The sequence below is a fragment of the Cornus florida genome, unplaced genomic scaffold (assembly GCF_030987335.1).
Source record: "Cornus florida cultivar Cherokee Brave unplaced genomic scaffold, ASM3098733v1 CherokeeBrave_3.0.0_Hap2_Chr02, whole genome shotgun sequence".
Classification (NCBI taxonomy): domain Eukaryota; kingdom Viridiplantae; phylum Streptophyta; class Magnoliopsida; order Cornales; family Cornaceae; genus Cornus; species Cornus florida.
The window spans coordinates 48,166,156-48,193,979 of record NW_026775572.1 but is presented as its reverse complement, the minus strand read 5'-3'; the positions used below and the strand labels follow the sequence as shown (position 1 = coordinate 48,193,979).

The 27,824-nt window shown below is 31.9% G+C and overlaps 2 protein-coding genes across 2 annotated transcripts; both read right to left on the bottom strand.

Annotated features, from left to right (window-relative positions):
• Positions 1-10,247: 10,247 nt before the first annotated feature.
• On the bottom strand, positions 10,248-10,823 carry LOC132296204 (extensin-like). The gene has a single exon (XM_059794421.1). The coding sequence runs from the start codon at positions 10,821-10,823 to the stop codon at positions 10,248-10,250; it is 576 nt and encodes a 191-aa protein (XP_059650404.1).
• A 1,598-nt stretch (positions 10,824-12,421) lies between these two features.
• LOC132294920 (serine/threonine-protein phosphatase PP2A-2 catalytic subunit) lies at positions 12,422-21,981 on the bottom strand. The gene is made up of 6 exons (XM_059792941.1): positions 21,431-21,981; positions 19,290-19,404; positions 14,549-14,657; positions 14,390-14,467; positions 13,336-13,527; positions 12,422-13,241 (listed from the first exon to the last, which is right to left on the bottom strand). The coding sequence occupies exons 1-6, from the start codon at positions 21,681-21,683 to the stop codon at positions 13,068-13,070; spliced, it is 921 nt and encodes a 306-aa protein (XP_059648924.1). The 5' UTR covers positions 21,684-21,981; the 3' UTR covers positions 12,422-13,067.
• Between the last annotated feature and the right edge of the window lie 5,843 nt (positions 21,982-27,824).

Here is a 27,824-nt window from a genome sequence, read left to right as displayed (position 1 = left end):
TTTTTTATTACGATGAAACTGAAATGATCTCTCGAAATGATTGGATGTTGCATTGTTACATCCTTCGGATGCAATGCGTTGGGACCCTTAGGAGACATGCTCGGCCTGCCCATTTTTGATTAAGTAACATTGTTTGTAGTAAATATGGTAAAAGATAAAGGTAGCAGATAGTGTTGATTCGTCCAAATGTTTGGGTGTGTGTCAAAATTGTGCATAAGGGTTTTGCAATTTGGGTTAGATGATGTTGTGTTTGACAAATTAGGGTTAGGTTAGGATTGGTATTAGGGTTGGGGCAAGTCCACGGTTATAGTGTTGATTTACACTAATGTTTGGGTGTATGTCAAAATTGTGGAGAAGGGTTTTGCAATTTGGGTGAGATGATGTTGTGTTTGACAAATTAGGTTTAGGGTTAGGGTTAGGGCAAGTCGGTTTTGTGTGGCTTTTTGATCTGTTGAGGTTTGGTTTGGTAAGAGTCCGTGAGTGGCTGTTGGTAACTAGGTAGTGGGATTTTAAATGAGGCACTCCAATATATGCGTGTACTCACTACCCATGAAGTAAGGTATAAAGGTAATTTCACTTTTAAATTTGGTTGTGAAGTAATTCTATTGGCGGTGCAGATTGGGTAATGGTTGGGTTGGGTTGGGCTGGGCCTGTAAGAATCCAATTAGTGTCGGGCTTATATTCGCATTTGTCCATATGTCTTTCAGCCCATTGGAGATAGTAAAAAGTCTGATCACTACTTGTAGGCCATTTAATATAGGGCCCCTCAAAAAAGAAAAAACCAAAGAGTAATGATACGAGAATCGAAAAGGAATCATCGAATTTAACGTGGTTGGTCATTCTTATCACGTGTTAAACAATTATTTTTAGAAACTATTTAAGTAGATGAGGTGGATAAAAACTCATTCGATACTTATTCTGGTTAATTCATCTGCATCCTTATCATTATTCAAAACAAAATAAAAATAACTAATTCAAATAAGGTTTTGAATTTTTGTTTGGGAAAACTATACTTAAGTATACTCAGCAATCCTAAATAATAAATCAGTCTATTTTAAAAGTTAATTTTTTTAATTTGGTTGAGTTAAGCAAAATAATTATATATGCGCATTCAAAACTATTACTTGGATCCAAAATACCCTCCAAACTTTTATTTCAAAATATTAAATTATCATTTCTAAATCAATAGTTCTTTCATTCTAATAAATTTAGAAAAACAAGATTTTCGAGTTGACTTTCAAATTAGAGGGCATTTTTGCATGTGATGTATATTACCAAAAATAAATAAAATAAAAAAAATAACATATATATTTATATAGAAAAAAAAATGTGCACTTAACTTTAACTGTATCTTCTAATTTATATCGGTTCAAATCTGCAAATGTCAATTTAAAAATATACAAATAATTTAGTGGAATATATATAGATTTTTTTCACAATAAGTGAAAATTCATTATAGATATATATATATATAAAATTCTGTGCGCATAACTTTAACCATATCTCCTAATTCATACCAATATAATAAACCTTACAAATGTGAAAACTTTCTTGTGCAAAGAAAACACACACACACATGCAATATACACACACTACACGCGCGGAGAAGAAGATCATGAAACTAAATGCTTGCTTCAATAAATGGTACAGCAATAACCATTTTTTTATTTATAAAAAAATGTAAATTGTGTCAAATGATGATCATCTCAAGCATATGTCACATCAAAAAAGGTTTTATTCTTCGCATGAAAGAGTTTAATTATATTATGGGGAGCATTTTTGAGTTTAATTATATTATGGGGAGCATTTTTTTACCATATTGATTTTTTTTTTTTTTGGTATAAATTCTCTTGTGCGTATTTTTTATATATATGTGTGTGTAAAGTTGCAGCAGTATGATTCAAAATTAAGTTAACGGAAAAATCTTATTTTTTAAAATTTTGTAAGTAAAAAATTATATAAAGAAAGTACTTGATTTAAGGAAAATAATTCAATAATTTGAAATAAGAGTTAGGAGAGTATTTTGGACTTGAAAAATAATTATTGATGCGTGTGTAAATATTTTATCTAATCCAATAAAAATAAAAAATAAACTTTTAAAATAGATTAATTTGTTATTTAAAAATCCTAACCCTGTGTAAGCATTATTTTCCTTTTTTGTTTTCCATTGCCATTTAAGAAATTTAGAAATACACTAAACACATTTGGTAACATTATTTTACTTTTTAAAATCTCAAAAAAAAAAAAAAAAAAAAAAAAAAAAAAAGGCACAACCCGTTGTCATTTTGCATAACATCAAAATGAAGCTGTGGCTTTTCATTTCATCAGTTTGTGTGTGTGTGTGTGTGTCCCCGAAAGTCGAAGTCACCGGCAATCAAATTTGAGTAGTACAAGCTTTCAACTCTATTTTTTCATGGATTGAAGCTTTGAATTTGGTTTTCTTCTAGTGACGGCAATTTCTCCCGATCCGTCGGGTTTTACTCGCCACATTTTTAGTGGGGTGAATTTAACAACCCTCTAAATGAATTTGTGATGAATATGATAAAATAATTAAAAATTTGAAACGAGTTTGAGATGGGGGAAGATTTAGTGATGAACTCGCCCTAATTATATATGTACCTTTTTTAAAATAAAAAAAAATTATATATAAAATATATATTTAATATTTATAAGACTCATGTTATTTTGGTGAAGTGTAAGTTGATATATTGGCATTCACTACTTAGTAATTTAAAAGTTGAATTAGCTTATTTTTTAGCCCAATTTGAGCACATTGATTAGATTTTTTTATTACATATTAAAAGTAGCAAAAACTACCCCGCCCCGTAATTAAATGTACGCGGGACGAAGTCGATGCTTTGACTGCTAGAATAGGAGCGAGATGGTATACCAATTAAAAATTCATTCCGGAATAAAGGCTGAGTTAGTATGATAAATTTTCTAACAGGTAGAGTAGGTTTTAGCCAAACTCGACTCAACTCCGCAAAAAAAAATAATAATAATAAAAATAAATAAATAAATAAATAAAGGGTAAGAATCCAACCATAGCCCTAGATCGATGTTGACCTCATACCTTCATCTCATTGGGATTATCTTCAAAATGTAAGACTATTATGGGTGACATGACAGGTGATTTTACTACTATATAAATAACTACTATAAATAACTGTTCCTCTCCCTTTAGTCCCTGCCAAGTGTCAACGTTATTTTGTTTCATTAATTTTTTTAAAGCTCTGTTTGCTAGACAGAAATAAATAAATAAATAAATAAAATAAAAATCCAAATGAATAAAAGAAAGATGTATTTGGTTAGAATAAAAAATTTGTAAGGAAGTTGTAAAATTATATCATTTAATGATTTGGATAGTATCATAGTAGAAAAATTAATACATCTAAATGAATTTATCTCAAATATATATATATTGTTCATTTAGAAAAAGAAATTAATCTAATGTGAAAATCTAAACAATCGTTTCCTAAAACATTTAGATACGCAAATACGAAGCAGAAAATCTTACGAGGGGAGCGGCTTTTAAATTGTTGGGACAAACTTATATAGTAGGTTCATTTTTGTAATTTTAATAGTGTTTTCTTCATAATTTTTTAAAAATTTATAGTACGAAATGCAAAAACAAAAATTTAGTGGGGTGAATTGTAATTTTGTGAGGGGCCGACTTTTAATTTGTTGCGGCAAACTTATATAGTAGGTTCATTTTTGTAATTTCAATAGAGTTTTCTTCATAATTTTTTAAAATTTATAGTATAAAATGCAAAAACAAAAATTTAGTGGGGTGAATTGTAATTTTGTAAGGGGGCTGCCTTTTGATTTGTTGGGGCAAACTTATATAGTAGGTTCATTTTGTAATTTCAATAGGATTTTCTTCATATTTTTTTTTTAAAATTATAGTACAAAATGCAAAAACAAAAATTTAGTTGGGTGAATTGTAATTTTAGTGGGGGCATCTTCATAAATTCACAAAAATTTGAAGTATAAAATGCAAAAAAAGAAAAAATAAAAATAAGAAGAAAGAATTCAAGGGGGTGAATTGTAATTTTAGTGGAGGTATTTTCATAAATTCTAAAAAAAATTGAGTATAAAATAAAAATATAAAAAATCTGGGGTTGTTTGGGGGGGGGGGGGGGATATGCCCCTTGGGTCTGTGCCTACATTCATTCCAGTCATTTAACCTTGGGTCTGTGCCTACATTCATTCCAGTCATTTAAAATATCATGCATGTATAGATGAATTTAGAGAACTAAAAAGAAAGGGTATAATTTTAAGTAGAACAAAGTTTCTAAAGAAAGTAAAAACTTTCTTATGTTTGTGTTTTTTTAAGCAAAAATTTGTGAAAAAATTAAGTGGTTATAGAAATTTACTTTTTTCTCAATAAATTTATTTTCATTTTATTCAAATATATTGAATAAAAAAAAAGAGTCATGTTAAAAAAAAAATTATTTTCTTTGTTTTCCCCTACTTTTCATCTAACCAAAAATCACAATTTGTTTGACCTCTCTCTGCTTTTAATTCAAACAATTTGCACCATCTAAACATTTATATATATATATTAATGATCTCTTACTCCGTAGGGAGCAAGAAAATCCATCTATATATATATATATATATATATATATAACAATTTGTTTGACCAAAACCATTTAATATAAAATCATTTTTTTCCTTATTTTAGTTTCCAATTTATATTACCAATACCACCTATTGAAACAATAAAAGGTAATTTTATAAAAACCCGCAAAACTCCTAACATGCCCCAATTTTTTTATTAGCTATAATTTTTACTTTTCTTTATTTGTTATGATAATTTAAAATTTTGCAACACTTTTGTCATTATAATTTTTAGATATTTGACTATAGTTAAAATTTTATACCAAATTTAATGTGAGGCACCCTGAACCCGGCCGAGTCCAATGCGATTTGGGACGAGACTGGTTCGAAAAAAGATTTTGTTTGTGAGACAGGTTTGCAAAAGGGGTATCCGGTGCCCCGCCTCGTTGACATCCTTAATAAAATTAGGGTGTCTTCGGTCATGGAATTGAAGTATTGGAATTGTAATTGGTGGAATTTGACAAAAAAAACTAAAAATTTTAACCAAAAATTTCTCAAATTTCACAAATTTCAATTTCAACACTCCAATTACATACAGCCGAACACACCCTTGTGTATGGTATTTTAAAATTCTAAACTCAACCCGGCCCAAAATTGTGTATGTGTCTTAACATTTGGGCCGAGTCCAGACTAATCAGCCCTATTTGCAAACCCATGACACAAGCTTTTAACCTTGAATCTCTAATGGTTAAAACCTAACCTTGATGGTCAGGCAATAAGAAGCCCATGATATCTGTAGGTCCAAGAAAACCTCGTGGAAGAGTACACCGCATTCCACTACACACAGTCACACACACACTTGCACGTATTTGGCCCACTAAGAAATTGTTAATTACAACAAGTGTTTAAATTGTTTAATTTATATAATTACATTTTATTTTGGTAAGATAATTTATAGATATAACCACATTTATACAGGCCTACATTTTTTTTTTTTGGAAGTAAATAAATCTAAAAATACATTATACATAATGAAATTAAGAGGGTTCCTTTTCATATTGATTTTTGTTTTTCCTCAAAAACTCTTAACAATCACCCTCAAATTACTTTAATACCGCTATCACTATCACTACGTACCATTTTTTTATTATTATTTTTTTTTTCCTTCTTTCCTTTTTATTGAAATATGAATTACACTGACTTCACATGAGGTTTGTCATAATTACATATACTTCCCTTATAATTTTAATATCGCTATCACTATGTACCATTTTTTTTTTTTTTCTTTCCTTGTTTCCTTTATATTGAAATATGAATTACATTGACTTCACATGAGGTTTGTCATAACATATACTTCCCTTATAATTTTAATATCCCTATCACTATGTACCATTTTTTTTTTTTTTTTCGTTCCTTCTTTCCTTTTTATTGAAATTTGAATTACACTGACTTCCCACGAGGTTTGTCATAATTACATATACTTCCCTTATAATTTTAAAACACGTTGCTCTCCCTAAAAAAGAATAAGTTAGAATGATCTCTTGATATTTGGACAAATTACACACTGTAAACCATTCAACAAACATTTATTACTTTGACCACCCCTAAACCCGTTAGTTGGTGGCCGAAAAGTGATCATGACTCTGAGCGGAAAAAGTTAGTAATGCTATTACATTATAATAATATATTATATTGCATTTTATATAAAGGTAGGGTAAAATTGTCATTTTATAAAATTTGGTCAACATGTCTGTTAAAAAAAAAAAAACACTAGAATTATCGTTCAACACACGAGTTAAATCTCAAGAGAGGTCAAAGTAATAAACAACGATCTATCTATGTGTAATTTGTCCAAATTATAGAGGAGGTTAATGTAATTTATCCCTAAATAACAAACCTTGTAACAATGACTAATGAGTAAAATACATATGATTATAATTTAGTAGTACTCTTCACATTTACATAATGAAAGGCAAACGTGTGCGTGAGTTTTTTTCCAAATAAATAAATAAAGAAAAAGAAAAGGAGCAAATGGTTTCTTGGCATCGTTATCATTCTTTTGGTGTCTTCAAGTTGAAGCAAATGGTTTCTGATTGTTGAAGTCATTGGTCCTCAAAACAAATCATTGAATATATATATATATATATATATATATATATATATATGTGATTGAATCTATATGCATGTGCTAATTTGAATTCGTGCAGCATACGTAGTAATGCGGGTGCTATAAATATTTTGATTCTTGACCCTAGTATTTCTCTACACATAAAAGTACATTGTGTGAAACACAGAACTATGACAATATTGTTATGACATTGTAAGTTACTGCTTATTAATTGACACAATAACCACCAAACTAGGAAGAAATAATAAGCTATAAGTCTACATTATGCTCTCTTCTCAGTCCTATTCGATTGCTTGTGCAGCCCAACATTGGAGGAGTCAGATATAAAAACATAATATTATAGTGTGTGTGTGTATATATATATATATAGAGAGAGAGAGAGAGAGAGAGAGAGAATAGAGCTTCCATCCAGACGCGCACTTAGCATAGGACTTGTGGGGGCGGATGCCCCTACAGGATTTTTTATATTTTTATTATAAATCTCAATTTTTTAAGAATTTATGAAGATGCCTCCATTAAAATTACAATTCGCCCCCACTAATTTTTTTTTTAATATATTTTATTCTTTAAATTTTTTAGAATTTATGAAGATGCCCCAACTAAAATTACAATTTGCCCTACTGAATTATTTTTTTTGCATTTTATACTTTAAATTTTTAAAAATTTATGAAGAAAACCCTATTGAAATTACAAAAATGGACCCACTATATAAGTTTGTCCCGCAAATTAAAATGTTGCCCCCTTGCAAATTTTTCTGAGTCCGTCACTGCTTCCATTTATAAGCTCTTCTTGCCTGCTTTTGTGTACAATGTCTGGCTCGAAAGGAATAGCAGACTCTACCAAGGCAAAAGCCTCTATTCGATGGCTTTCTGATCGACTAATCGGAATGCGGGGCAAGCTTTATGGAGATATGGTGCCTAAGTTAACAGAAAAAGACTTCCATGTATCGGTGAAACCCCGTGAAATTATGTCATTCATGTTACTAACCAACAATATCTTGTCACACATACAGCGGTGAAGTCATTTGAGTGAGCTTCTTTCTATTGTTGGGCTGTTGCCAAAAGTTTTGTAAATGCTATTGGTCCAAGGTTTGCCTTGTGTTAATGCCCTTTCGGCCCTATACATTTAGATACAGTTGCACTAGCATTTACTCAAGTGAAGATAGTCTTGTTTCTTAATATATGTGTGATCCCTTGGCTAATTGTTACTTAGACATTTTTTCTTCTTGTTCCAAATCATTTGAACAATGACAATACTAAAGTTGTCACTATTTAGGTTTTATGGAAGCAGTTCATGCAAAATGGGAGCTCTTTTCATCCACCGATATATGTTTTTTTGGTGACCTTGTGATGGGTGTGTGTGAGCATGTGCAGATGGTATTAGTAGGTTGTCACGCTGGACGAGTTATAGGTGCATAATTTCATATTGTATGGTAGTGACGAACTCAGAAAATTTTGTGAGGGGGCGGCCTTTTAATTTATGGGGACAAACTTATATAGTGGATCTATTTTGTAATTTCAATAGAGTTTTCTTCATAAATTTTAAAAAATTTAAAGTCAAAAAAAAAAAAAAAAGTGGGGTAAATTGTAATTTTAGTTAGGGCATTTTCATAAATTCTCAAAAAATTGAAGTATAAAATGAAAAAAAAAAAAAATCAGTAGGAGCGAATTTTAATTTTAGTAGGGGCATCTTCATAAATTCTAAAAAAATTGAGGTATAAAATGAAAATATAAAAAATTCAAAGGGAGCATCCGCCACCACTGGTCCTATGTTGGGTCCATGCCTATTGCCTGGGGGTGAAAAAGACAAGTAATATATATAGATTCAACACTTTTTTATGATACAACGCGTTTTAAAATTGTGAACCCATCAGAATTTCAGAGTTAAGCCTACTTAACTTGGGGTAATATCATGATAGGTGACCCCTGAAAAATCTCTCCTTAGAGAGTGCTAAAAACAAATAATAGTTGTTATATTTATTTATTTATTTATTTTTGGGGGGTAATATATGGTTGCCATATTGGTGACACAAAAATGTCCCACTCGGCTGTTGGGAATAATGAATGCTTGTGTGGATGAGTTTATTCAAACATAAGGAAGAATCAATCAAGGAGGGCTATCACTCCAAAATAAGACTTTTCTCTTCCATCATTAAATTTATGTTTTGGAGGCTAATATCAGCATTTAGGTGGTTGGAATGATATTGTTGATTAGACGTGAGTACTTACCATAACTAATCTATTAATCTACTATCTGTACTAAAAAAAAAGGTAAATTTTAAAAATTTATATGAATTATGTTCGAATTTACAAATAAGTATCTTGAAGTATATTTTGTGCATAATATTCCTGAATTATCATATTTTATTACAAAATGCTCCAATACCTTAACTATTTTTCATTAAATGACCATAATACCCTTTATTATTGAATTGCACATAATCTATTTTTTTTATTGAAATAAATTATGAAAAAAAAAAATCATACTAATTTGATGACATACTCTTTATTAAATTTACATAAATTTATCTTTAATTTTTTAAATTAACGATTTAAATAAAATCCTAAGTAGAAAATTTTCAAACAGTTTAAGTAATTTTATAATTTTTCATGAATATATTGCATTAAAAATAAGGTATTTTTATTTAAGTAATTTATTAACTTTTCATGAATATATTGTATGAAAAAGAAGGTATTTTTACGGTAAAAAAGTTTAAGCTGAGTATAATAAGCTTTATTATATAGTAAAGTTTTAATAATAAGTTTATCATTGTAGAAAATAGTAGTTATAAATTTATTTTTTTCTCATTTTTATGATAAATTGATACTAATAATAAAATTAAGGTAAATGGTATAATTAATATTTAGATAAAAGAAAAGATAACAAAAATAATTTAATAAGAAATGACAAATTTAATGAAAAAAAATAAAATAGTCTTTTGTGATAAGTTTGTTTTTAATTACAATAAATCAATAATTCAAATAGACAATTTGTAATTCAGGAATTATTTGCAAACAAAAAGTTAACACATGGTCATCATCTAGCTTGCTTGCTTCAACTTTAAAGAAGATATTTGAACTACATGAATGGAGGAAACAATAAACGAAACATAACTAACCAATTTCTCTAAATTAATTATCATCATTTTATATTAATATTTTATTATAGGTTTGTCTTCTGTAAATGGTTGTAATAATTGTTAGCACTTGTCAATATAGACTTGAAATTCTGACTTGAAGAGAAAAAAAACGTATATTATTATAGCTAACTGTATTTTTTTCTCTTCAAGTCAAAATTTTAATTTGGGGTGGAATATATATCCATCAACTTTCTCATCGAATTTAATGCGAGACAAAAATCTCTAATAATACATTAAGATAAGATATAAAACATAAAATAACCAAGAAAATCCAAACTCAAAGGCTAAAACAAGTATTCAAAAGATACAACAAGAACGAACGGAAATGAATTGAAGTAAGAAATGAAATGGTCTTTCTCATTTTATTATTTGGTTGCAAATATGAAATGATGTAGGAATAAAATGACAATCACCATTCTAAACAGTGGTGGTGGAAGGCAGTGGAAGGTGCAAAAGACGGTGATGGTGGTGGTGTTTTGGGAAGACGGCGGTGAAAAGAGGTGGTAGTGGTGGAAGGCGATACCAGAAGTGGAAGGCGGTGACGGTGGAAGGAGGTGGTGGTGGCGGAAGGCAATAGCAGCAGTAGAAGGCGGTGGCGGTGGTGGTGGAAAGAGGTGGTGATGGCGAAAGGCGATGGTGTTGGGAGAAGGCAGTGGTGGCGGTGGTGAAAGAAGGTGGTGGTGGTGGAAGGCGGAGGTGTTGGGGGAAGGCAATAGCAGTAGTGGAAGGCGGTGGAAGGAGGTGCTGGTAGGGGAAAGCAGTGGTGTTGGGGCAATAGCAGCGGTGGAAGGTGGTGGCGGTGGAAGGAAGTGGCGGTGGCGGAAGGCAGTGGTTTTGGGGGAAGGCTGTGGTGCCGGCGGTGAAAGGAGGTAGTGGTAGTGGAAGGCAATAGCGGTAGTGGAAGATGATGGTAGTAGTAATTTTTGGACTTGAAACGTGATGATTTGTTAGAAATTTGATTTTTAAAATTGTAATTGAGGATGAAGTAACCATTTCATCAGTTTAGACGTGGAATGAATTTTTATTCTAAGAAAATAGTCATTTCCACTTTATATATCAAAATATGAAACGGTTAGAATGAGCATTTTATTCCATTCCATTCCAATCCGGGATGCCAATTTAGGCCTAGTCAATTTGGATCAAAGGTATGACTAGAGTAGAATGACGGAAGGGTAAAGGAGAAGCCTGTTGAGAGAGAAGCAAATTAAGGGATGAAAATGGAATAAGCAACCAATGACAGCAGACCAAAAGTCACAGGAAAAACAAAAGCAAGAAATACATGTACTCCAAACTACTGATCAAATATTTTATCAGATATGACCAAAAGTTACATGATTTTAAGTGATTTCTTTTTCTTTTTTTGCAATTAAGTGATTTAAAACAACTAAAGTAAAGGAATTACAAAGATAAATTAGGGAAAGAATGTCAATCCATGCTTGAAGTAGCAATATATTTTCTTCCTTTTCCAGTTTCATTTACAAACTTTCAAGCTAACACAAAAACCTAATAATACACCGAAAGCTGAAGAGCACATCGCAAATTGTACCTAAACCATTAAGGTTTTGTTGAAAATTTCGTAAGATTGAAGAAGATGGAATTTTTTTTTTTTGTTTTTTCAAAAAAAAATAATAAGAAGAAGAAGAATATGCACGAGCAAATGACAGAGAGAGTACCTATGAAGGTACTACTTGGATTTGGGGGGGGGGGGGGGGGGGGGGGGGGGGTTGGGGTTGGGGTTGGGGTTGGGTTATGAAAACCTTTTGCATACCCTATTTGAATCATGTTGATTTATACACATTATTTGATGAAAATTATACGACCCAAAACTCTTACCATGAGGAAAATTATTAAGAGGTTTCATTCCAAGTGATTTATAAAAATTATTTGATGAAAACCTCCCTCATAATATGCTTCTCCCCACTATTTACACTCATTTATGTCAAATCTAAATATTTGCAATCTTTATGAGCAAAATCCAAACAGAATCATTCTGTTCACGACGAGATGTGCACAGAAAAAGTGTGGAGAACACCTAACTCCATCCGTGAACTCCATTTCACACGAGATGACCTCCATCCTATTCTATGCAGATATCGGTTTCAAAGTACCACACACATCTTTACACGACATGGTCAAATCCCATATGCTGCTACGATTTTACTGTTTATTGCGAGTTTCATGTAAGGTCTATAAATATAGCATATAAAATCACACTAATCGTCACATGAGTGTGATAGTCACTCATGAAAAATTCTCCTAAAATCCCCTAAACAAGGGACTCCATTTCAACATTTTCCAGTTCATCATTAGTCCAGATCCTTTTTCAAACTTCCCTCCCCATATTGCCTAACAACCAAATTTTATGGTTATTAGGCATTTATTCATCCAACTCCGCGAACAAGTGTGCCCGTGTTTGAATCCCCTCACCCCTAGTTTGACTGGAAATACAAAAATAAAGCAGAAGCATCTGAATAACCAAACACGATGCCTATTTTCAATAAAGAGGTAGTTCTTCATACTCGCACAACTGCATAGACATGATCCTAATATTATTTATTACGGGCACGGTAAAAATAAATATATACCAGGAATGCTGGAAAAACAAAATCTCATGACATTAAAAAAGATATCAAATAATATGAAAGAACTGCATTGAATGTCCATCTACTTTAAAATAATGCACATGACAAATTGTAACTACACATGGAGAGCCTAACAAAACCCTAGGTACAAGAAGAGCAGCATTATGTTTGTCATTGAAGATGAGGAATGCAAATTACTGAAATAAATGATAAAAAAGAAATTAATCGTACCCCAGCAAACTAATCTCACGCTTCTCTACTTCTCTCTCCCAAACGTATGACGAGAAGCTTGTTCCCATAGACAATTAATTTAAAAACATTGCCGGCATCTTCAATTACCAATTGTCAGTAAAAATGGAAAATTGCCTGACACTCATTTCGAAATCTGCTTTCTACCTTAAATTGTAAGATTACAGAACACAATATACCAAGTCACTGCTGCTGCTTCCGTTCGAAATATACAAGACAGAGGAGTCAGTGCCTCTCACTAGTTGTGTCTCTCGAGCACATAATCCAATCCAGCAGCAGGGCAAACTCCAAGCAAAAGAATGATGATGACAAGGAGGCTCATACAACAAAACTCCTCTTCTAAGATGCACCGACAGCAGACATGGATCTCATGCGAGGATTACAAACAGCCAGTGGAGGTATGGAATTACAAAAAGTAATCAGGAGTCTTACGTGTCGTGTCCGGTTCAATCTGCCGAGGTGCTGGATCAAATTGAAGGAAATTCTGTTCCATGTTCTCACCAATCTCCAGTATTGCAGCCATATTCCCGCACCGGTAACAGTAGTTTGGAGCACTAAAAACTGTCACCACATTCTTTTCCTACAAAAGGTATGAATGACGATAATAATAAACAACCAAATCACAAAAAATATAATAATAATAAAAGAATATAAATGCAATTAAGTTCACAAACCTGACACCAATTGTAACCTTCCATTACAAGCTGGTGAGCTCTTGAGATCAGAGTGAGTCCATTGGTGTGGTTGAATTGAGCTGCTATATCCTGTCCAAAAGTATAGCCAGCCCCACGAGGAGATATTCCCCATCCACAACGGTCATCAGGATCAGACCACAACAGATCACACATCGGTCCTTCATGTGGAACCTACAAAACATAAACAAAGAGGTTGAAAAATGCACGACAGATAACCCAATGGAAGGAAATATGAGGTTTGTAAAATGTAAAACCAGATGCCTTTAACTTTCACATAAAGAAACATAATAAGTATTATTATCAGTGAACAGAGTGAGGTAGAGAAAGCAAATGAGGTAATACAAGCCCGCCTAATACACCAGGCAAATAAAAGGTGAAAAGTAAATTGAATTAGACCATTCGGTCATGCAATTTGTATGCCTATAATTCAAATTAAGCAGCGACCACGCAAGTAAAATGGTTAAAGCAAGAATATCTCAGTTGTAGAATTCCAAATATTATCCATAGCATTGGATGAAACCTTTGACATGAGTAAGAATGATAGAACATTCAAGATCGCTAACAAGTACAAGTAAGAAAATCCCACAAACAATGATCACAAGCACCAATAAGAAGTAAGACTTCAAGGTTGCATGAGTATCAAGCATCACATGTCAAGTTCCAATCCGTGCTACACAATCTCCAGAATGTGTGATATCCTAGAATATATTTGGAAGTAGACAACTAGCGAACTTACAAACGACATTTAAAGTTCGAATCTGTTTTAATATGTACAGTCTTTATGCACCTCAATAAATGAGAAGAGATTCTTTGTAAAAAGCCATGTCTTATAAATTAACAGAATTGCAAGCAGTTTTTCACAACAGGTGTATATTAGATAACAATAGCAATAGAGTAAGGAGTCGAACACAGCAAAAACAAAATTTGATATCTAATACGGATGGATGTTGAACAAATACAAAACTCAAGAATAGAACATACAGTCAAAAGGAAATGAAAAAGAAAAATGGGGGTTTAACAACTGTTCATGTACCTCCTGAATACGGTCCAAGGCTCGAATATTGTCTAATGTATCCAATGATGGCGAAAGTCCTCCATGCAAACAAAAGATCTATGATTGACAATGCATAACTGTTAGAGGTTTTCATGAGATTAATAAAGAGAAAATGTCTATAAAGCCTCCAATTCAAACCTGGCTCTCAATAAGCGCTGTAAGGGGCAGATAATCAAAAAGGTCAGTAAAATACTTCCAGACATTGGCATTTCCATACTTCCTCAAGCATTCATCATAAAAACCATACCTGGGGGAAAAAAGAACAAAAATGAATATAAAACATAACGAAAGTTGATACAGGTAAATAGTATTTCATCACCTACCAACAAAATGATGAAGCACCAAGTTATATGAAATATTTATTTTCCGTCTGAAATTGCGAAAGCATAGAACCAAGAATCTAAGCAAAGATACATAATTACAACTTAAAATTTGTTCTATCTAGAAACAGATGTCGACTTAACTAATAAGTGCCACTGTCACAACTATGATATGTATCAATCATCATAATTTTCAGATCAGTTCTTACTGTTGCAATATGGTGGTTGTTGCACACAACCAAACCATCTCAACTTCCAATTATGTTTTCTCGTTTTACTACATAGGAGTATTATTAGAAAGCGTTAAAGGAGGTGCACCATGCACCAGTGCACAAACAAGAATACACCAAGGATCTTTCAACACAAAGCTATCATCTTCCTGAAAATTCTACAAAATAATAAAAGCAGGCTATCTCCGACAATGATAATAACTGAAGTAAAAAAGATATAAAAAGAAAAAAGAAAAATTAAAAAGAAAAAAGAAAAAGAAAAGGAAAGAAAAGAGAGGAAGTTCAGTATTCTATGGTTCAAATTCGAAATAGGCAAGTCCACCCCCTTCAAAAGACCAACAATTCTTCTTCCTCCTCTACATAGTCCACCAAAGGCACAACAAAGATGCCTGCCCCTTCTCCTTCTCACCCAATAGCCTCTCCAACTGGAAATCACATCTTCCACCAAACTGAGCATATCACCAATTGGATGCCAAATAATAACACATGACACCACTAATTTCCTAGGTTTTAAAATGCAGTCATAGCTGCCATCTAGGTTGTGGTCATGTGTTGCAGTCTTGGGCTATAATGGGGGTTGCTTAACGGGTATTAGCCGGTCGTGAAATTTTGTCAACACTAAAAAACACGATCAAAACGAACCAATACGCAAGTTTCAACTCCAGAATCCAATAAAACCATTTTTTTTTTTTGTAAATCCAATAAAACCATGTTCTTAATGCTTTTTAATGAATTTTATTGAATAACTGAAAGTGATTCACAATTTCACATAGCTATATAAGCAATGGCCTATAAATTAAATCTTAAATTGCTATCAACAGGACAGTTATAATACGTATTTTGCTCTAGATTTAACGCCACAAATGCATATTAAACAAACAATCTACATGTAATATTCAAAAAAATCATATACACTAATAACTTATAAGTAGGAAATGAGTATACTTATAGTTTTCACTAGGAAATCATATACATTAAAAATCATATACTCTTAATTGTTTGTAATTTTTTAAATTATTTTCAATTTCAATGAATTTCATTAGTTTTCTAATTTTTTGTCACTTTCTTATTTACCTTTTCAATGCAATATATATGTGTGTGTGTGTATATATATATGCTTAATATGAAATATGTTTATATTATAGACATATTAACAATCTACTAAAAATTTGAAAACTTATTGATTATTCTCGAGTTTGAAACACTTACCACGTAAATCTACAAAATAAATAAAATCAAGTGTTTCGCGCCTTGATTTGTAAACCTATGGTCTCTTAAGGTTTGGTTTGGTTTTATGTCTTAAGAGTGAGAGAAGAATGCTGAAAATAGGGTTTTAGACCCAGGTCGAAAATTCACAGCCGTACAGGCCAAGACAACAGAGAAATTTATTTTGGCCAAGATATCGGCTTGAGTCAGACTCGACTCTGGCCATATCCGGGTTGTGATGCCCGAGTTGGGCCGAGTCAGCCAAAATTCTGAAACATCGCTAATTTCTAATCACCGGAAAATGCAATAATAAATAAGTGACCATTTCCTCACCACTCTTGATACAACACTGGTGATTATAAACATGTCCTCTACATATTTTCAAAGTTTAGTATCTTCCCAAGTATCATTTTCTAGCTAAATGCAACTTTAGGAAGGGCTTTGGTTCACCAATATGCCTTTGACCCATCTCGACTTTTAACTATGTTGCCATCCATGCTACCTCCAACTCCAATATGTATCAATCTCCTTATAATATCTAGCCTTGCAATCCATCCAAGTGATTGAGCTCAGCCATGCATCCTAGAGATATCTCTACATAGTGGCAACAACAAACAAAAAATTGATCTAAAATGTTAGCATTAAAAAGTATGCACACATAAATGTGTATATGTGTGCGCACATGCATGCCATAGTTGTTACCAATATATAATGGAGGGAAGTCATGAGCTTCTTCCATGACCAAATTTTTATTTCATGCTTATGTTGTCAAAGTATCAATTATACTTTTTCTTTCATATTTTTTATTTATACTCAACTAAACAACTCATTCATTCGCATTGCTTCTTGACTCTGTCTACTTCAATGTTTCTCCTCAAGATGACACATTTTAATCCGCATTCGGTCCGGATCATCTAGTAAAACTGTTTTATTTTGTCTGCTTCAAGAATTCGCATTTTGTTGTAAACCCTGATTTTACTTTCAGCTTAGTTCCTTCACCATAAGTCTCACCCAGTTAGATTCATCCTTGCCATGCAGACTAAGTTTGGATTACTATCCAGTAGGTATCATTTTAAAAAGTAGAAATGAAAATTAGTATGGTTTACTTTCACTTTACCTTGAATAGCATTCACAAATCCCTCATCTTACACATTTATTTAGAGAGAATCTCATGTATGAGCCAATCATTAGTACATGTTAGAAATTAAGTTAAATCTATGTGTGTGGTATGTATAAATTATTTATATGTAGGACTGGGATCCATATTCAGGTCGATTTGATTTAACCTGCCATCTCAACCTAAAATCAATATCTATTTCTCAAACCAAGACCAAACCAAAATGCCTCAAGAATCAAATTCAACCAACCAGAAGTTGCCATATTGGTTTCATTCTCAAGTTACACAACTTGCACCATATCAGCTTAGAGCACTATTTTAAGTAGCTATCAAAAGCTCACTTTATTCGTTTTTATCTTTCATTTTGGAAGAGTATAAGAATGAAAGTATAGTTAATCCCCAAATTCCTAAATAAGATCATTAAAAACAATTAAAATGACAGATGAACAAGGGAAAAGAACTCCCTTATGTGATGTATAATTTACGTAAAAGAGAACTCTACTCCCTCTAAAAATAGTTTTTTTTAGGTAAGGTCTATAAAGAATATTTGTCAATCATCAATCAATGTATATGCACGCACGTGTGTGTGAAGTATAGTTCCATGATACATGTTGGGGCTCTTTTTGTCAAACTCAACTGACCTTTACTATAACTAGTGACGTTTGGAGGATCAACAAGAATAATATTGAGTAAAAAAGGTGTCCAATGGTAGAACTAGGCCAAAAACTTGTCAAATAGTGAAGATTAATATGCATAAGATACCAATAATTGACGATCTTCTGTGTCGTGGATCAATCATTCATAACAGATAGGATATATTCTACTCATTGAGTTAGCATTGGATGGATCAGATGGCGAAGAATTTCCTGACCATAGTATAATTTTCGGGTATCTATCAAATGGAGATCCTATTTGAGTAGACATGCTAATGGTACAAAATCAAAAACCTGTCCGTTAATAAAGCAGGACTGAATTGATTATATTCAAGCTAGATGACTAACAACAAAAGAAAAGATGAGTGACAGTTGAAAAATGAATACTTTTAGGGAACACTAGAAGTAGCACCACTTCCAAGACAAAAAAATTGAAAACCATATATAGCGATTTATGTGTCAAATCCCGAATTGCACCTTAGTCATAATTTGAATTGAACTAAAGGCATTACATGGACAAGCCAGTGGGAAAATAAATGATGGTATATGATCTAACAAATGCTCTAGATAAGAGCTAACTGATGAATACTGAATACGTATCTATGGAGCAGAGAAAAGGACAAAAGAGCATACAGGTATGGCAGGCTTGGTGTTCTGAAAGTTATTTCCTAAATACAGATGGGTCATGTCAAATGGATAAAATCCACCTACTAAATCCATCTGGTAACTGACCATTCACTGCCGTCTACACCCTAAGAGCCCAGTTATGTGCTGTTCAAGGAGGATTAAACTAGATTCGAAGTTTGTATGCTACGCAAATTCCTTAAAAGCATGATATATTGTATTTCCATCATTCAGAAAAATCAAAATAAGAACGATGAAGAAAGAAAATTAATATCTTTAGGATGAGGCATGTAAGAGTATAAGCGCATAAATATGTAGTCATGGCACCATCTTACTGCTCATCCCTCTATCGTAAACTCATACTACAATGTTCCCCAGTGAATTTAGGTGCACAAGTTATGTTCTCATATAAATTATTTATGAAGAAAAAAAGGTTTCACCGCCCGCATGCACCAACATTTGCTGCCAATTGAAATCCCTCCTATTCTATTACTCACGAGTAATATTTATTATATATCCCATACAAGCATGCATTCTCAGACATTTTAACACATTGTGTGGGTACAGAGATAGTGGAAAGAGAAACACCCCTTGCCTTGCCCTAACCTCCAAGCTGGATGCGTGTCATAGACATCTGACCAATATTTTGCTCAAACTTCGTACTTTGACCAGCTAATATATTTACATTGTGAAACTACAATGAGAAAGCTTGAAAAAGTAAGGTCTTACACTTGAGTAATTTGCCGGCTCTCATGATTTCCTCTAAGGATCGTAATTCTTTCTCTATAACGAACTTTCAGGGCCACTAAAAGTGTGACAGTCTCCACCGAATAGTACCCACGATCTGCATAAATTGAATAATGATTAAAAACCTTAACATTCTTAAAAGGAGGGAAACCAATTTGGAATATATTAATTAATAAAATCTCCGAAGAGTAAATTAAGTTGGCTTGCCCCCACAGTCGGAACAGAAGACTACAATTTTACCAAAAGCAAAAACTTTATACATAGCTGCTACCTTCTACAGATCTTAATAACAGAAGCAGTCATAGTTTAGCTAACAGCCACTAGACGTATAATTACTGATGGCACATGCATAGCCTTAGTGTAACTCAACCAAAGTGAATTATGTTCAATGCCAAGTGTTCAGCAGAGGCTACCAGGATCTCGTTTCACATTTCCACTATATCTAACAGCCATTTATTTTGTTAATCATGCGCAATCTACTACTTACAAAAAAACTGGAATCATATAGGTTCCCATACTAGAGCAATCACTAGCCTTAGTGGTACATGACCAAATCACAACCAAATTTATTGTTTGTTGCCAGCCATTGGTGTTACCCTTTAGTCTCACAAATGATATTCACTTTTAAGTCCACACTTCCTCAATACAGATTTAACTCCACATTATCATTCCAGCTACACCCATTGCATTCTATTTCAGAAAGCATGGTCAGTGTTACATCAGTAGTTTCATATTTCTCTTCAGTTTCATGTGTGTATCACCCAAATAATACTAAAAGTACCCTACTTCATTCATCCCACCATTCTCTTTTAAATTCATCAGGGAAAAGAAAATAAAAGAGGAGGATGATTTAGCAATACTTGATACGAATACAAGAATTTCAGTTATTAATCTAGAAACTAATATAAAAGCATGAAGATATAAAAAACAAATTTGGCTAAGCATATAAATTCAATACACCACAGCTATGACATCCGAAGAAGAGTTCAACTATAGGGTGAACACATCAATATCTTCAAAAAGGTGCCCATTGCAAAGTGAAGAAAAGAGACAAAGATTCTATAGGCAGAGCGAATTATTGATGAACTTCCACAGACAAAAGAATGATAAATAATTAACAATCAGAAACCCATCCAATGTCTTTACTTACAAACGATATGAATATGACTACAACCTCCTTTTTAGATGCCGAACCAACATTATGGACAATAACTAAAGGGTTACATGAATACATCTTGTATGCAGTAGTCTATAAGACCATTACAACTTCCCAATTAATCCTTTTTTGTTTGCCTTCCCAACCATCAGCAGGTCGATAAAACAAATCCAGTTTTGTCAATTTGCACATCCTGGTCAATTGCCTTCACTTTTAACTTCAATCCATCTCATTGAGATTCCTCCTCATCTTGGTGTACCTCACATCAACAACATTAATCCTCACCAGAGTAAAATTAATTATTATTACAAAAGGCCAAACCATGATCAACTATAACTAAACGTTGCCCTAATGCAACCAGAACTCAATTACTTTTCAGAAAATCAAATGAAATCAACTAAAAATTGTTGAGCTAAATGAAGAGTCAATGGATCCTCATCTCAAACACCAACAGGAGGGAAACAGGTTTTATGACAAGCTATCACTTTGACATTATCAAAATTTAATAAGATAGACCTAAGGGCACCTCATATTTTAGTTATTGCTTTAACTCTTATTTGTATATTCACGCGAGCTCCCAAAATACAGTAGATCTTCAAAAATTAAACTATAGCAACCCCAATATAATACCCAATACTAATTATGACTTGGTCAAATAAATGAAGATGCTATGACTTGGTCGCATGAATCAAGATAGCTGTTTTTGGTGTTCAGAATGCTATTTTCGCAGTTCAGCTTTTCTTAATAAAACTTCTACTTTCTACATCCAACCAAATGAATATATAAACACAAGTCCATATAGTCAGAAAGAAAATTGCAGTATTCAGTATTCACAAATATATTGAAAAACAGTACACAATCACCTAAAAAATTCTTACTAATACAATTGTGCAGAAAAAAATAAAAATCCTGATATTGGATAAAGCTTCAGACTCCAAAATCAAACACATCAAAATTTGGAACTCACCAACGTAATCACCCATGAAAAGGTAGTTGGTGTCCGGAGCATTCCCGCCTATCCGGAAAAGCTCGATCAGATCATAGAATTGGCCATGAATATCACCGCACACCGTGACCGGACACTTCACCGGCTGTACATTCATTTCTTCAACAAGAATAGCCCTGGCCTGATCGCACAGAGTCTTCACCTCAGCCTCCGACAGAGGCTTGCACTCCATCAACTGCTCGATCTGCCGATCTAGATCCGCATGCGAAGGCATTGTTTCTTTCCTCGATCTGAAACACTGACCAATCAGAGATCGAAGATCGAACCAAAATCTCAACGAAAATCGTCCCCGTTTCGAGATCCGAATTCAATCAGATCTATGCCAAAACGGTAATTAAAAAATTAGGGTTTCTTTCCGAATCGGTTTGAATCCTCCGATCGTTACTTGCAACCTCGAAGTCTTCTCATCGTCATCTTCTGTTTCTGAGATTCGTCTCCATTCACAAGAATATCGATTCTCTCTCCTCTCTATTGGCACTTTCTAGGAAAATGTATATATATTCATATATATTGTATCGTATATGGAAGTTTATGTATTGATAAAAATTGAACTGTGAAATGAAACTCAAATGAATTCGAAATGAAATGTAAATTTTCTTTCTCTCTTTAGAATTCAATAATTTCTCGCTCCGGTGGCTCCGCCAAGTCAAAATCACAAGGCGAGTGACACGTGTCAAGGTAGCTGCTGATTGTGGACATTTCTTGAAGATTGTAGCTGCGCCCCCGGCGTAAGTTAGTAGACACTGTTACTGGGCCCCAAAGTTTGAATTTAGTAGGTCCAAGGGACGAAACAGTGTGCAACTTTTGAATTCGGACCAACAATTTAAAAACTGGTGTTGGTGGGGTAAATGAAGATTTTAAAATTTTAAATTTTTTAGATTATACGGAGTATTAAATAAATTTACTGATTTATACATTCATACTTTCACTAATACTCGAATTCCACCAATTTACTCGTAGTATATGTTTTTTTTTTGCACATTTGATTCTTGGATTAGGTTAATTTACTCATATTAATAGTTTCTAATTATTGAAAAAAATTAAGCTTTTATTTTTATAATCCATCATCAAATAAAAAATTGTTAGATAAGGTCATTAGATACGCTAATAATTTATGCACTTGGATAATTATTAAAAAAAAATTCGTAAAAATAACTTAAAAAAATTTAAACTTCCTGACTTTTAAGATGTGAAGTGATATCTTTCTTATTAAATTATTCCATTAATTGATTATGACTTTCAAAATGTGAAGTGACATTTTTCCTATTACATTATTTTATTGATTAATTATAAAATTTGATTATCAATTTTTTGCTGGGATAACAATGATTTAAATTTCTAATCTACTACGTATCAATCATGTATTTTGTGTTGTTATAAACTCAATTATTCACTATTTTTAATACTCCGTATATATATTATAAATATTAAATTGTCCAAGCCTAATTGTCTAACGCATAGATCAAATGAACCAAAACGTTCATAATGGCTCGATTAAAAAGTTATATTGTTTATTAAAGAGACTGGGTCAAGTTTAAGCTTATTTATTAAACTAATTTAATAAATAATTGAATTCGAACAAATTGCGTCTTATATCTTTAAGCTCACAAACATATTATAAAAGTAAATATTCGTGATTCATGAATATGTTAAATTTTATGAAAATAGTTTGTTTTATTAAAGGATAGGGTAAAGTATAATAACACTCGTGAAGTTTGGCATAAGGACACTTAGGTAAAAGTTACTTTTTTTTTTGGACAATAACACCCCTTAAAGATTAAAAAGTGGACAAAGACACACCTTGAAGCCAACCGACATGAAAAATTAACCAAATTGCCCTTTGACTATTTAGTTGACTTTTTTACCTTTACAAGTTAATAAATTGGACAAAACTACCCTTCTGAAACCTATGAATATATATATATATATATATATATATATATATATATATATATATATAACAGATTAATAAATTGGAAAACAAGTTAATAAATTGGAGAATAAAATTTATGCGTACCAATATTAATCCCCTGAAACAGATGAAGAGTATATATATATATATATATACACTGAAACAGATTAATAAATTGGAGAATAATACATTGCACCAAAAATTACATAACTTGTCATTACAGTCATATTACATAACCAAGATTTAACTTCATAAAAGTAGCCATCCACTACCCACAATCCATAATAAACTTGTACCAAGTCATTACATAACCAACATTTGACACCAAAATTTACATAATCTGTCATTATATAACTAACATTCAAGTGTCAACCAACCATCCAACAACGAAGTGTTAACCAACCATTCACAGATCAATCACTATGGTTGTAGAAAGTCAGAAACATGCAATCTTATAGCATGTGTGAATTAATAACAAAATATTTGGTAAAAAAAAAAAAGCCATTTGTTTTCATTCAGCCACAATTTCTCAAAATAACAAAATTTTGGTAAAAAAAAAAAAGAAAAAGAACAAAACCCCAATTTTTTTTTTTAAATTTTTCTTGTAAACCACATAATGAAACAGGAACAAAGATTTCTTTACAAAAAATAAAAATAAAAATAAAAATAAAAAAATCCCATATTCAGAAACAAGAACAAAACAAGAACAAAGATTTATTTACAGAAAAAAACCCTAGAAACCCCATTTTAGTAAAGAAAATAAAGAAAACCAAAACCTCATAAAGAAAAGACCATATTTTCTTTACAATATTTTTTGTAAAGGAAACACCATTTTTGTAAAAAAAATCGGGAACAAAATTTTTGTAAAAAAAAAATCCCTATTTTTTTTGTAAATTAACAAAAAGGTTTCAATGGAAGATTTTCTCATCAAACCTACAAATAAAATAAAAAAACCGAATAAAGATGTATAGATATATATACACATGAATAAATTAATATAATTTAGGAAAAAAGAATAAATTAATATATATATATATATATATATATATATATAAAGAGAAAAGTGTGTTGAGAGAGAACCCGAGATGTGTGGAAACCAAAGCAGAACAAAGATACTGGTTGGTCTTGACGAGATCGCAAAATCAGCCTCCAGAATTAAGGTTTCGAAATGATCATGGTGACTATGGTTTCAGGCAGAGATGGTGATACAAAGAGAAGAGAAGAAATGAAAGATTCGCAGAGAGAGAGAGAGAGGCAGACGGTGTCTGGTGTGTGGTTGGTTAGAAGATTAGATTACGGGTTGTTAATCTGGCATTACTTGGCGCTAATTTGTGGTGTTAAATTTTGAGAGGCAATTGTGTCATTTTGACATGTAATGTTATTTTGTAATAAATTTGAATTTAATATTAAGGGGCAATTTTGTCTTTTCATATGATTTAAGGCCTTGTTTGGATGGAATTTTTTCAAGGGGGTGTCATTGTCCCAAAAACAGGTAACTTCCACCTGAGTGTCCTTATGCCAAACCTCAGGGGATGTTAGTGTACTTTACCCTAAAGGATAAGACTTGTCTATTGATTGGTGTGTAAGTTGTCCATACTGACAGTTGATGTGATCCAATTATAAATAAACAAATAATACATAATTACAATATGACAAGACTTACTTACTCACCGGTGAATAGATCATCCCTATTAACCGTTATGGTCCAATGCACAAATAATCTATAATTACAAAATAAAAAAATTAGAGAGGGCAACTGTTAAGTGTGTGTGTGTGTGTGTGTGTGTATTGTGTAAATCTGATGTGTCATGATAGATTTATACAAAAAAAATTTATTATTTATTTTTGTTTTATACCTTTTGTGTAAAAATATAACCCCCAATAACAACCAACCACGTGTCATGTCTTACTTAATATAAGGTCGATTTGTTAATGGAATGAGAAAGAGGGAGGAGAAATGAAATATGTGTTGTGACCGTGTAAAAAGGTTATGTAAAATACACAATAATTTTACACATTGGTGTAATACCCCTAATTTTTAAAAAGATATAATTGAAATTTAATTATTTATTTCATGTGCATTTTTAATTGATTGTGAGGCTATGAGTTTATTTGATTAATTGTTTATTTGAAATATGTGATTTAATTGTGTGTTTTAATTGATTGATAGTGTGAGAATTGCTTGTTTAATTGTGTGAAAATTGTTTGTAAATTATTTGTTAGTTTTAAACAATTAATTATTTTATTTTTATTTTTATTTTAGTTTAAAAAGGAGTTGGATTTTGATAGTAGTAATGGACTGCCCAATGGGCCCAATAGACTAGTTGGATAGGAGGCTAGATGGGTATGGATAATTACCCATGGATGGTTGTGTTTGTATATATATATATATGGGTATATATATGTAAGGATAATTTAATTATTATTATTAGTATTTATTTATTACTAATAGTAAAATTATGATAATTAGGATATATATATATATATATATATATATATATATGTATATGTATATATATATATGTATATGTATATACAGTCACATTTTATCATACTTAGTATATGTATGTATATTTATATTTATATTTTATTTTCCTTTTCCTTTTATTGTATTAATCTTAAGGTATAATTAGGATTAGGGTTTTAGTGTAGCATATATGTATATATATATATATGCCTTATGTCTGCCAAGGGTTTAGAACCCTATTCACATACTATTGGAGTAAAGAAGGTTTGAGAGAAAACAGAGAGTTTTTAAGAGAGCAGTAACTAGGGTTTTAGCCAAGGACTTAAGGCCAGACCAAGGAGGAAGATTGAGGGCTGTTCAGGGGTTGGAACCAGAGCAGTAAGAGGCTTCGACGGCGGCCAAAAATCGCCGAAAAAGCTAGGAAGAAAAGGTTAAGGTTTCAATCCGAAACCTAGAGGCAAGTTTTTCTTCCAACTCTTTCCCTTAGATTTCGTGTTCTATACATGCCTATGAGATTCCAGGGTTAATTAGATAATAAATTAACTTTGTATGCATGCTTGAATTGAATTAAAACAAATTTATGTATTATTTTGTATTCTTGCTAAATCTTGAATTTTATTACATGAGAACTTGTTTTAATTGGTGTTTAAGATGCATAATGTATTCAAATAATTATTTGGAATTGTATGAGACTTCGTTGGGACCTTAACGGAGCGATCGGAAATGTCCAAAAGTCGCCGGAGATGAAGAAGATGGAGGATAGCAGGAGTAGAGCAGGGGCTTTACCTGGGATGCGGAATTTGGCTACTGTTTGGGATTTCAGTGATGGTTGGTTGATGATGGGGGTTTAAAATAATATTAATTGACATGTTTAAATCCTAAGAAGCATAATTTACGTGCATATGTTAAGGATTGGAATAATATGAAATTTTATATAAATTTGCATATGGTTATTTGATGATTTAATTGTTTAAATTTCTTCTAGCAATTTAAATAGATATTATATGATTTTGATCGTGTATTAGTAGTATAATATGCTCAGTTATTTACCTGATTTTGATTATGCTAAGGATTTAATCAGTATGAAATTCTAATTGAATTTGCATGTTGATGATGGATGATTTAATTACTTAAAATTAACTTAGCAATTAATATAGATATTATGATTTTAATCATGTATTGGATGCATAATATGATCATGTACTTATCTGATTTCTATTATGCTTATTTCTGAATTTTTGATGTATTCAAATTATTGCATCGACTGTGGATTTATTTGATGTATTATTTTACCTGTTACATCATTTATGGATCATATGCATTATAATGCACCGATATGGCATTTTAGGGACGGATTAACCAAAAAAGTTAAGTGTAATACCCCTAATTTTCAAAAGGATAGTCTCGGTAGTTTGTTTAATTGTTTTCTTTTCATTAATTGTTTTATTTAATGTTTTAATTGGTTTAAGTATAATTAATTGTTTTCTTTTCATTAATTGTTTTATTTAATGTTTTAATTGGTTTAATTATAATTCGTTGATAGTTTGACCTGGCTGTTGACTTTGTTTAATTTTATTTTCTTACGTGTGTTATTTAATTTTTAATTATTTGTTAAATGTTTTACTTAGTTTTATTTGGTTAATTGGTATAAAGTTTAATTGGTAATTAAAGTAAAATGGTTAATTTGTTGTTTAAAAAAAAAAAAACAACCGTGACTGTTATATCATTCCATTAGGTATACACAGTAGCCGTCATGGTATAAACTTGAAACTTCTGTATGGGCCGAGCAAATCCGATTAGGGTTGAGGGTACTTAGGATTTGTATGGCCTATAAATACTCACTTAGGGGTCTGCCTAGGGTTTTAAAAAGAGGATTACAACATCGTAAGTCTGAGGCAGTTTTAGAGACGGCAGGAAAACAAAAAGCAAACAGATGAGAGTTTCGCCGAAAAATATAAACGAACGTTGGTGGGAGG

Bases quoted from the DNA above. Each gene is read 5' to 3' on its own strand.
- LOC132296204 (XM_059794421.1), bottom strand. From the start codon at position 10,823: ATGGTTACTTCATCCTCAATTACAATTTTAAAAATCAAATTTCTAACA.
- LOC132294920 (XM_059792941.1), bottom strand. From the start codon at position 21,683: ATGCCTTCGCATGCGGATCTAGATCGGCAGATCGAGCAGTTGATGGAG. The intron at 14,658-19,289 runs GTAAGACCTTAC...TTTTTCCCCCAG, and splicing joins AGCCGGCAAATTACTCAAGT to GTATGGTTTTTATGATGAAT. The intron at 13,528-14,389 runs GTACATGAACAG...TATGTTTTGTAG, and splicing joins CCTTGGACCGTATTCAGGAG to GTTCCACATGAAGGACCGAT.